Source organism: Hyperolius riggenbachi, chromosome 1, assembly GCF_040937935.1.
Source record: "Hyperolius riggenbachi isolate aHypRig1 chromosome 1, aHypRig1.pri, whole genome shotgun sequence".
In the NCBI taxonomy this organism is placed as follows: Eukaryota; Metazoa; Chordata; class Amphibia; order Anura; family Hyperoliidae; genus Hyperolius; species Hyperolius riggenbachi.
In genome coordinates, this window is record NC_090646.1 from 190,075,581 (window position 1) to 190,087,726 (window position 12,146).

General features: G+C 42.5%; 1 protein-coding gene across 1 annotated transcript; it reads right to left on the reverse strand.

Moving 5' to 3' along the window:
• Positions 1-1,095: 1,095 nt before the first annotated feature.
• Positions 1,096-4,459, reverse strand: POU4F2 (POU class 4 homeobox 2). The gene is made up of 2 exons (XM_068269720.1): positions 3,616-4,459; positions 1,096-3,275 (listed from the first exon to the last, which is right to left on the reverse strand). Exons 1-2 carry the CDS (start codon positions 3,826-3,828, stop codon positions 2,340-2,342), a joined length of 1,149 nt encoding a protein of 382 aa, XP_068125821.1. The 5' UTR covers positions 3,829-4,459; the 3' UTR covers positions 1,096-2,339.
• Positions 4,460-12,146: the final 7,687 nt, after the last annotated feature.

Sequence of the window (12,146 nt, forward strand, 5' to 3'; positions counted from 1 at the left end):
TTGTTTTGATCAAGCTTAATATTATTCTGCGTAACCTAAAAGTTGATCTTTGTTTTAATTAAACCCATGTGAGGTATAAACAAAAAATAACGAAACCCTGTTAAGATTTCTCTCCAGCATCTTCTTTGTAAATTAGTTCTGACAATTGTCTTTGCTTTAAGGCTGTCGTATAGCACATCACCCAAGAGACTGTCTTGCTCTACAGGCAAATGTTTGACTGTGGTGGTGGTGGTGTTGTTATTTTAAGCCCAATTCAGTAGACAGCACAACCAGCTGACACTGCATCTTTAATGCACTGATAACTTCCTACAGTGGCCACAAGTGATAGCCAGATCGATATTTATAATATACAGGTCTCTTGGAATTCTCAAATAGATTTTTATAACTGCATTATCGGCGTACCTGGGGCTGCAGGCTGGGAATAAGCCCGGAGTGATGTAAATTAGGTCAGTGGGGGTCCCACCAAACACTGCTTTACTGTGAGCACAACTTTCTGCGTTGGGACTGAGAGATACTCTAGAGATCCCAACCGACACCACCATTAGTATGATGCATATTCTTTACAATAACATCCTATCGATCACATCATTATTTACATTATTATGACAAGACAACATAATGTAAAATCCATATCAAGCCAAGTTGGTCGTATTTTTTAAACCCGAGCACTATACATGCAGATATTTATTTCAGATGTAACTAAATTATAATCTGTATAAAATAGTGTATAGAATTGTGTAGGCATTACATTGAACTGGGGGTGTGGTTTACTAAAACCGTAATCATTTTATTAGCTGGCCCAGTGAAATGATGTGTAACTCAACCACTCATCTGGAGGAGAATAATAATAATTTAAAAAATAATAATAATTCAACTCAGCGTTTTAGGTGAATCTGTAGGTTCCCTGGGTCAGTATACACATCACCCTCTGTGCCAAATCAGTGTATTTATTGATAGAAATAGATCAAGCTCATACATTCTGGAGAAATAAGAACTATTCGCCAAGCATCTGTCAAAACCTTGTATTTTAATGAAATACTTGTCCACAACATTCGGAATAACTTAATACATTACCATAATAAATAAAAACGTCTATTATTAGCAAAACAACTAAAACCAATCTTTTACGGGACAAAAAGACCTGAAATGATCTCAGAAACAGCAATACAGAAAAATCTGTCAGAACATATGTATAATAGGTTTCGGTGTGAGACTTTGAAATCAAATATTTACACTACGAACCCGGTATTCTGAGAGTGTATGCAGCCCCCTCTAGAATGGGGGGGGGGGGGTAGAGAGAAGGTAATATTGGCACAGAATTAGGTAGACCAATATTTACAGGTCTGTACATGACAAAGAAGATGAGAGACTCATAGCTTATAAGCCTGTCTCGGTTGTGTCTAGGGATCCCCATTAAATATGTAAGAATATCTAACATCATTCAAGTATCAAGATCATCGCATAGGAGGGCCAGACAAAGCCACATGATTATTAGTGGCCTTTATTGTCACTGTAAATCAAGGATTGAGAGATTTGTCTATGGAAATGTACAGATGTTCGAATAGGACGTGTATCAATTTCTGCAACTTTTTAATCTTTTTAGTACTTTTCATTACAAACGTGTGATTGGTGTGCTTAGGGAAAAAACACCTTAGTGTCCCTCGATCTAGAGATAACCTCGAACCCGCTATTTAAAAACACATAACCAGTTAAACTTTTTTTTTTGGTTCTGTTTTTGTTGTTGTTGTTGTTGCAAGGAAGCAGTGGATTGTAAATGAAATAAAGGTTGGTGTGACAAACATCAGTGAGATTGTATCTAGAGCGAACACCACTCGTATGTAAACCCAGCATCACAACAGGAGCAAGTATACTTATCATCACGTTAAAAATATAATGTATATGTGTATATATATATTTATATCTAATATATCAAGTAGACGCTGGAATAAACGTAACTGTCTTAGAGCAACACAAAATCCACCTGAAACAAGACTTTGCAGAAAGAGTCCCCAGTAAATCTTTTTAGTAGTCACTTATTTCCCGTCATCCTTATTTTCTTTAAAAAATATTTGTCATTTAAACCGGGCAAATAATAAAACGTTTCTTACTTGTGCAGTCCTGATCCAATAAAACTGATCTGGATTCAGCAATAGAACAGTCAATGTTCTGGACAAAGAAGGGGGCAGGGGGAAGAGGGGGCATGGAAAAGTAACGGTGATCCTTTTTCTGCTGATAGAGATGTAGGTATTAGACATATATATATATATAGGTATTTATATATTTAAAAACATTAAAATTTGCAGTGTTCTTTTAGAAAATGCGGTAAAATCCCAAGCAGTCTATATTCCAGCCGAGTATTTCATCCTTTTCTGTTTTTGCCTCTGGTTACAAAACCAGACCCGGACAACGTTCTTTTTTAAGTCGAGCTTTTCGGCGATGGCAGCTATCTTTTCTGAAGAGGGTCGGGGCTGGATGGAGAAATAGGCTTCCAGGGAGCGCTTCTCTGGGGCGGCTATAGAGGTCCGTTTCCTCTTCTTCTCAGCACCGTTGAAGAGTTCAGGCTTGGTGAGCTTCTCCCGATGAGACTTCTCTGCCTCCTCCAGCCAGGCTTGCAGGATAGGCTTGAGGGCGATCATGTTGTTGTGGGATAGGGTGAGGGACTCGAACCTACAGATGGTGCTCTGGCTGAGGGAACCCACCCCAGGGATCTTGAGGTTGGCAAGAGCGGATCCAACATCTGCCTGGGTCACCCCGAGCTTGATCCTCCTCTGCTTGAAGCGCTCAGCAAAGGCTTCCAAGTCCCGTGGATCGGCGTCCACATCACTCATGCATCCCATGTGGGATGGTAGCCCGTGGGCATGTGCCATGCTGAGCGCCGCTTGGTGCATAGGATTCATGCTGGACATGTGAGGGTGCGCTGGAGTGGACACCACCGAGCCATCTGGTCCTGTCATGGCCCCAAGTGTTAGTCCTGGAGTGATGTGGTCTAGAAGTTCTCCTTCCAGAGGCTGGTGGTGGTGATGGTGGTGGTGGTGGTGATGGTGTGAGCCGGCCACTCCAGACGGGTGGGAGATGGGCACTGAGGAGGACGAGGAGGCAGAGGTACAAGGGATGGTGTTCATGGTGTGGTAGGTAGCGTCCGGCTTGAAGGGGCTGTGGTGGGGAGTGTGGTGGTGGTGGTGGTGTTGGCTCTTGCACTGAGACGCTATATCCACAGCAGCCAGAGCTTCAGCGCGGGCCAGCAAACTCTCATCCAGACCTCCAAATATATTGCTCTGCAATGTCAAATAGAAAGCACACATTACTGTCTGCTGGGAATTCACCGATTAAAACTTTTCCAGAATGTTAAAAAATCCTGCTACAGAGGGAAAGGCTGAACACACGCCTAGACACACACAACACAAGGTACATGCAACATCCCAGGTCATAAAAATTAATATGAAAGGCAAGACCGGCTGAATACATAAGTTGAGGCAAAAGAGAGAGGGAGAGAGAGAGAGGGGGGAAGCATTGGATGTGTTGGGTGATTTGCTGTGCAGACATGAAAAAAACATCAAGCAGATAAAGGGGGCTGTCAAGATGTGCCTTAGAGCGGTGATTATGCAGAGTACATACCGGTGGGGTTGGGAGACAGGCTCTTCTCATCGCCTCCGAGCTGCTGCTCCCTCCGCCGGTGCTGCTCCTCACACTGGTGACACTGGCAGAGCTGGTGGCCGAGGACGACGAGTGCGGGGAGGAAGAGTGCAGGGCAGAGTACTTGGCCTCGTCCTGCAGGCTGCTGTGAGCCATGCTGAAGGGCTGCTTGCTGTTCAGGGACATCATCATCATGATTGCGGTGAGGAGTGCTGGCAGCAGACACCCTCCGGATCACTGACAGGCTCAGGCTGGGGATAGCTTCTTCAAATCTGCCGCGGTTTGGAGCCAGCTAGGAGCTTGTGAGCAGCAGCCTCCTCCTGTCCTCTCTCACTCCCAGCCTGGAAGGACCCAGTTTTGTCTCTGAGAATGTCCCTATGAGCAGCGTGGCTTTGCCTATCCCCCTCCTCCCCCCTAGAGAGTAAATACAAGATCTTCTAATATTTTCCTTACTCCTCCCATCCAGGGTCTCCCTCTCTCCAGCAGTTAATGTTTGATACCCTTAAAAACTGATTTCGTGGCACTTAGTGATTCAGTCTGCTCTCAGTGGCCGATCCCCTAACACAGCCCAAGCAGTGGGGAGTGCTGGCTTATTAGAGTAGTGCTGCAGCCATGTGTCCCAGGCCAGGTGTGCGGGGTCCCCTCACATGACTGCTGGATCCTGCCATGCCTCCATGCTCCTCAGGAACTCAGTACTCCAGCCTCAAGTGTCCCCTGTGTGCTATGCCTATCAATCCCTAGCGGTCCCTTTGCCTCCCGGGAGACCCTCTGCTCTGTGCTAGATGGATGCTGCTCCTGATGCTGGTGCCACTGCTCTACACCTTGGCCTGTCAGGTAGTCAGTGAGAAGAGGAGGTATCAGTGTGGGCTGGATGCAAGGCACATCCAGCCTCTCTCTCCCATGGCTTCAGAGCTCATCTGTGATTGGATAGCCTTGTGTGTGCGCCTGTGTATGTGTGTGCTTGTGATGGATAGACACTGTAGTCTCTGGGAGTCTCACAATAGATGTGTGTATTTTCTAGCCTCCCTCCCCTTGTCACTGTGTTGTCTCCAATCATTTACCTTCAACTTACTTTCACAATCACCGATCCTTACATTTTTTGCATAAGTCTTGTGTTCCTTTGCCAGTATATTGTATCACAGAGGGCGATGCAAGGCATAAGCTTTGTTCTACATGGTGATTAAGCTCTGGTCTCATGCCTGATCACTGTACCCTGCAGCCACACATTAAGTCACCAGGCTGGGCTCATGAGTCCTCAGTCCCCCCCTTTCTAAAAGAAAAAAATAAATCTCACGCTTGATTTCAGAACAGCCTCCTCCTTGTACAAACTTCTATTTTTAGATTAGCTACTTGTATTTAAAGTCACTAAAGCCACCCTGAGACCCATCTACAGCGAGGCATCATTAATTGCAGCTATATTCAGTGATGTGACGTGATTGCTGTCATTAACCCAACTGCCACCAAATACATTGCACTGCTGTGTGGTAACTGCTGCTTCAGTCTGGCCAGCCACAGTCCCAACCCACTAGCAAGTCCATCACATCCACCTTATTATTGGCCAGGCCATGCCCCCCACACTGCAAGTTATAATGGCATGGCTGTGATCATACTAAAGATGGTCACTAATGATCCAATCGTTTTCATCCAATTTTACCAAATCTATCTAGTATACAGGTAAAGTGAGTGAATATACTGAATGGATAATTCAGGCAGTTACCTTATATTACATAGAAATGGTAAGATTGGATGAAAAAGATTGGATCATTAGTGGCCACCATTATTAATCAGGTAAATGATAGAGTATTGGCTATACAGTGGCAGGAACGACAATGCCACAAAGTCAACTCTGCTTTTTTATCTTTCAATAAAGCCTCCCTTTTCTATGAATAGCCATACTTGCCTCTCTGTTTATAGTCTTACCAGAAAGGGGTGATTTTTTTTTTTCAACAGAAAAAATCCCAAAATTGCATTGTGCAGCCCTCACTGTCGCCATCTCGTCGAAATGAAATAAATCAAAGTTAAGAGCTTGAGGATCATTTAATTATGGTGCGAATAGCGCTGTGCACCACGTACAACAACATCTCTAAGCAAATTATGGCCGGGCCAGGAAGGAATTATTAGATTGAAATTTCATTTAGGCTGGGGAGACACAGCACTTCAATATGTAATCTGTTATGCCTCATCTGATTTGTATGCTTAATTCGCCTTGACGAATTTATTAGTTTTCATAATAGTGCTGCAGAATGAGAGACACTAGTCTCAATACTTGGCGTGCACGCCATCAATTCCGGAGAGATCTTTTATTAATGACTGCCAGCCTAGTCCATCATATAGACTAGCTCTTTAAGTTGATGAAAACCCTCTGTGCTCATGTAAGAGGCAGATTAACAGAGTCGCGTTAATTAGACTGCATTGTCAGTGATAATGGTTCAAACTTTAAATTATGTTCTAATTAACGAGGTTTGTGCAATTTGCCTACTCTTCAAGGGACATTCTCCGCTGTAATGATTACAGAAGGCGCAGCATTGCATGTGCCTGCAGTAAATCCTCCTTGCTGTTCACATAGGGAAGCTATGGCAGTAATGTCAGCCAGGCAGACTGTATAGTGCACAGAGTACCAGCAGCATCATCATCCAGGTTGTGGCAGCATCTATAGCTAGTGCCGGAAGGATTGTATGGACTTATCTGAAGTACCGAATTCTTATTGGGTTAGACTCAGTTACTTGTCTGGTTGTTGGAGGACTACCTAAACTGTACACAGGTAAGGTAAAGAGCTGTATTATTTTATATCTAATAACTTTTAAACTCTGGTCTTTGAGGGTTATTATCTACTATTTCTGGTAGCACTGGCTATGGTACAGAGACTCATGGATGGCTGTATTATGGGAAAAAACAGAAGTTTTGAATCAGGATAATACAATTTATTGGCTAACAGTGTGTCTACTCTTTACTTCAAACAACCAGTAATGTGCAGAGGAATTAACACAGGCAGCCAGCCACCTGCACATTGATTGGAGGTTTAAAGGTAATACACTTTCTCTTTATCAAGTGACTAATTAATTACAATCACCATCAAGATACAAATAAAAAAAGGAAGGGGGGGGGGGGGGGTGCTTTGCTAAAAAGGGGCAGTGAAGTGAACCCCACATTAAAAAAAACTAATCAGGGGCACAGACCTGTTTTTTTACAGTCCTGCTGCAGGTGACTTAATGTTTCAAGTAAACACTTTATTTCATATCCTAATTTCTGAGTCACTGAGTTTTTATATTTCAAAAATGTTGTGATTCTTATTACTGGTTATTAGCTTATGCGCCCTTGGTGTCTGTTTTATACTATTTTATTTATTATTTTTGAACTCTACAACACACATCTTTTCCATTAGCAAGCTGTATGTTCTGATCACAGATCCAGTGAGGACCAGTTCCTTATCCTCACAGGTTAGATATATAGCTTATTACAGACAACCTATAACTTCATACACTTGGATGGTGTGAAAATAATTGGGAAAGTAAACTAAACACAGACCTCCTCATTAAGAGGATCACCCCACATTACACTTCACTGAAGTGGACCTGAGCGCAGAAGTTCCGTTCAGCTCTAAAAGATAAACAACAGCATAATAAACTTTAAAGAAAAACATTTCTTTGTTACAGCTGATACTAATCCTGCAATACATCTGCAGTTTGTCTACTTCTTGCTTTCATGGAATCAGACATAGGGTTAACAATCCTGTGTCTACAAATTAGCTGATCTGCTGTAGCAGAGGAGACTCTTGAGCTGACACAACTGAGAGATCAAATTACAGTGGTGATTAGTCATGGATGAGGGGGAATTAGACAGGCTAACATCTCTGAAGTTCAGGTCCACTTTAATTAGAATTGTGTACAGAAGTTGAGGCAAGTCCCCAGTTTCATAAGGTTTTAATCGGGAGGCAATTCAACAAGGAATTTTGTGAAGTCCACAAGCAGTATGTCCCCCAATCAATAATCTGCAGCCCAGGACCCTTGCAGACGATTTTACAACCTACTTCTCTCCATTTTGGGAGACAACAGAATGCACATCGCTTTTCCTGGGCTTAATTACTAGCTGAAATCATGTTTTAATGTATTCTGTCGCATGGGAGAATTGGGGAACGCTTATCGTCAATTTGCATTAATCTTGATCTTAATAGCAAGTGACAACAGATCTCCAAAATGCTAAACTCTTGTCACTGTTCTGTGAGGTAAATACGGCGCTATAATAAATTCATGAAATCGTGGAAACTGCTGAAATAATTGACTTAACTTTAGCTGGTGTGTTAGAAATAGCTGAGAGCTAAACTGATGCAGGTACATTGTCAGAAGGTTGATTTAAACATGTTAAATCTAACTTGCAGAAGTTCACAGAACGTGCTGGTTGATCAGTGCTTTGCTACCAAAATTGGCTTTCGCTTTGTGTCTCACTCTCATGAATACCAGATATTTGCATGAGTTTAAATTAGTTATTTCTACAGCATGAAATGAACGATTAAAATGATCTCTATGAGACGGAACTTCATAGAGGCCTCTGTATAAGTGATATAATAAGCTCATCACGCTTTTGTCATCGATGCGCTCCTCTTCCTGATCCTGAGAGAGTTCTAACCTGGTGGTGAGTTTCCAAGTTCCCATTCCACAGATGACAGCCATCCAAGAGCTCAGAAGCTGAAGTCACAGACTGGGCACATAGGTGGAATACTTCTTCCCCTTTGTTCTTATATACTTGTGGAGACAGAGAAGAATATGCTGTGCTGCTGGAACTGAGAGCAGGGCTAACTGAGCTTAGGGATGTGGAGAAGATCAGTGGTCCACAGTCTGAGGTATGTACACCCCACGAGTACTTCTTACACAGTTTCTCTATTCAGTTTTGTGTTAGTTTGAAACTGTAATGCATTGAGGTGTATCCTAAACTAAACTAAGTAGGTGGGACAATTGTATTGGAAAAGTGCCAGAGATTGATAGACAAACAGCAGCATACAATCACAGAGGTTGCAAGAAAAGCCCCAAGTTTTGGAGAGCACCTGGGACACCATGACCAACACCAGGGTGGCCTTGGTAAATATATTTGCCAATAATGTAATACATGGACACAATACTGTACTTACAAACACAGTTGTAACACTTATTGTAAAATAGAGTATTTGAATTGGTAAATTTAAAAAAGTATGTATAGCTTCAGAGAGCTTTTAGCTATAATCGACAATGCACAGAGCATGAAGTAAAGTGTGGATTGTAAGTATATACGTGTGTCTTTCTGGATTATTTAGGGAAGAATAAGATGTAACACCTGACACACTGATCATGACATAACTGAGTGTGTGTGGTGTGTCTGTGTGTGTTCGTTATCTATCTATCTATCTATCTATCTATCTATCTATCTATCTATCTATCTATCTATCTACCTACCTACCTACCTACCTACCTACCTACCTACCTACCTACCTATCTATCTATCTATCTATCTATCTATCTATCTATCTATCTATCTATCTATCTATCTATCTATCCATCCATCCATCCATCCATCCTTCTATCTATCTCTCCCCATGCTCCTCTCTCCCAATTTCTCTTGCCCTATATCTTTATACTTATCTCTTCCTCTATTTATCTCCCTCTCTGCCTTTCTGGTATCTCTTTCTACCTTTTCTCCCTCTCCCAATCTCTCTCCCTATTTTTTTCTCTTGCCCTATTTCTATCATCCTGTGCCCATCTCCCTCTCTCTATCTCTCCCCCTCTTTCTCCCTCTACCTCCCAGAGCCTCCAGCACCCAAGGCTGAGACACCCAAGTGCACCCCTCCATCCCTCTACCCCAGCCCTCACACACTGATTGCTATTAGACTAAGAGGCGGCCCAGTGCCTCCAACACCTTAATCTATCGTTATCTGTCTTGTAGTCACTGCCATGTATCCTCTTTTCTTTTTTCTCTCTGCTTCAAACACAATAGGGGAATGATAGCCAAGTGAGTTGTGTGTCCCTTCTTCACTGTGCCCTGAGGCTGGAGCCTCTCTCGCCTCTGCCTTGGCCAGGCCCTGCTCCCTCCCTCCAGTATCTCTTCCGCTCTCCCCCCCCCCCCCCCTCTTCCTCTGCACATCTTACTCTCTCCCATTCTATATCCATTTCTCTCTACCTCTGCCTAGTGCCCATCTTTCTCTCACTCTCTCACTCCCTTTTTCTCACTCTCCCCCCCCCCCCCCCCTTCCAGCTAGTAGAATATTGGTAAAATTTAGCAATAGTCAAAAGTTTATTGGTGTAAATTACCATATTAAAATAGCAGTGAATAGTACCAATGTTTTACTACAACTTAACCTAACATTATTCTCACACAGAACCCTCCCTTACTGATCCCTAACCTTAACCCCTCCAACCTATTCTTAACCATCCTCCTCTCCCACACCTAACCCTTAAAAACACCCCAATGCCTAACCTTTAAAAACTCCCCCATGCCTAACCCTTAAAAACACCCTCCTCCATGCCTAACCTTAACCGGTCCACCCAATGCCTAACCTTAATCGACACCTACTATCAATCCACCGCGATTATGATAGTGTTAGGGCGCCATTATAAATTGCAGCTATACTGAGAAATTTGGGTGCCTGCATTGCATGGAATATAGCTAGCCCACCAAGGGCTAAGCCCAAACTTCACAGTATAGCCGCAGTTTATAATGGCACGTTTCTGCTGATAGCGAGTGCCCACATTTCCCACTTTGTCCCCTTCTTCCTTCTCTCCCTCTGCCCATCTTTCTCTCTCTGCCCATCTTTCTCTCTCTCATTCTCTCCATATTTCTCTCTCCTTCTGCCCATCTCACTCTCTTTCTCTCTCTCCCTTCCTCACACCAATCAATCCCTTTCTTATATTTTTCTCTATCACCCTCATCCTATCTCTTTCTTTCCATTTGCTCAGTTCTTTTTTTCTCTCCATTCTCTCCCTCCCTCTTTCTCTCTTCCCCTCTTCCACCCTGCCTACCTTTCTCTCTGTCACCCAATTTGCCCCCTCCCCCCTTCTAACTTATCTATCTATCTATCTATCTATCTATCTATCTATCTATCTATCTATCTATCTATCTATCTATCTATCTATCTATCTATCCATCCATCCATCCATCCATCTATCCATTGGTCCATACATTTATCTATCTACAAGTACAGAAGTACATGTATTTCCCTTATTTTGCTGTTTCAATTTACTTTTTCATTTCTTTCAGTTAAGAAAACTGGGAATAGGCGTTTTTAATGTAGCAAATGCTGCATGTAAATAGACTTACTATAAGCTGAAGCAGTTTCCTGAATGAAGGTGATGTCTTATCTGCCAGTGATGTCTCTTATCTGCCTTATGTTTGCACTGTAAGAAGAAGGTGACTGATGGTATTGGTAATACACATACTGCAATTATTTCCTGTTACTCCAACTTTCAGGGTGATCAGTTGTTGCCTTGCGTTTGCCAGACAATTGCCGTAACAAATAAATATAGATCAGTGACAGTGAGTGGTTTTCAAAGTCTGAAAATCATGTTTATTAATTTAGCATATTTGTATATATATATATGCGTTACCTTTTTGCAGTGTTTTAGAAAGCACTGAACAATTTTCATCATTTAATGACCTTCAAAGGAGCTTACAATCTGATGTCACTCCTTCATATTAAGCTCTTTTTTGTGAGGGGTAGGAAGCTAAGAAAGGCTTAATTATGTAATTTTTGGAATGCCCTTGTTAGAAGCTATGCTGCCAAACTGCTGTAATGTAACAGTCTGTAGCAGAAAAAAGAAAATAATTGCAAACTGCCTCTTTCCTACTTTGAGCGCAGCAGTCATGAGACCGTTGTTCTCTGCAGATGGGCCTGGACTGCCACGCAGTTTCCGACACGTTCTGAACATGCTCCCCTCCAAAAGCCATCACAGGGAGGATAGTCTCCCAGACTTGAGGTAATGGGGGCAGCAGTAGGATATAGCAACAGTCATGTGGATGCTGCTATCAAGGAAAATAGGTATTTAGCATTTTATTTATTGTTATATGCTGTCAGGCTGATCAGTGCTGTGGGCATAGTCTTTATAAAGTGTAATTCCAAAATTCTTGAACATAAACATTCACCTCACCTACTAATATGCACTGGAGTCAATTACCAGCCTGTCTCCCTTTTTACTTTCACTTCCAAACTGCATGAGCATCTTGATCACACAGACTTAGGGCTCGATTCAGTAAACGGTGCTAACCCAGTTAGCATGCCTAAAGGCTTTGGGCGTGCTAACTAGGGTGCTAAGTAGTTAGCACATACAAACTACTTAGCACCGTAGTTAGCACATGCAAACTTAGCACCGTAGTTAGCACATGCAAACTACTTAGCACCGTAGTTAGCACATGCAAACTACTACTTAGCACCGTGCTAACTAGGGTGCTAAGCTCCATGGTTAGATACCCCTAGTCTTGCTAATTATGATCTTGTAAAAGATAGAATATTTAGAATTTTAAATTCAATCTGAGCTCTATATATTATGTGACGA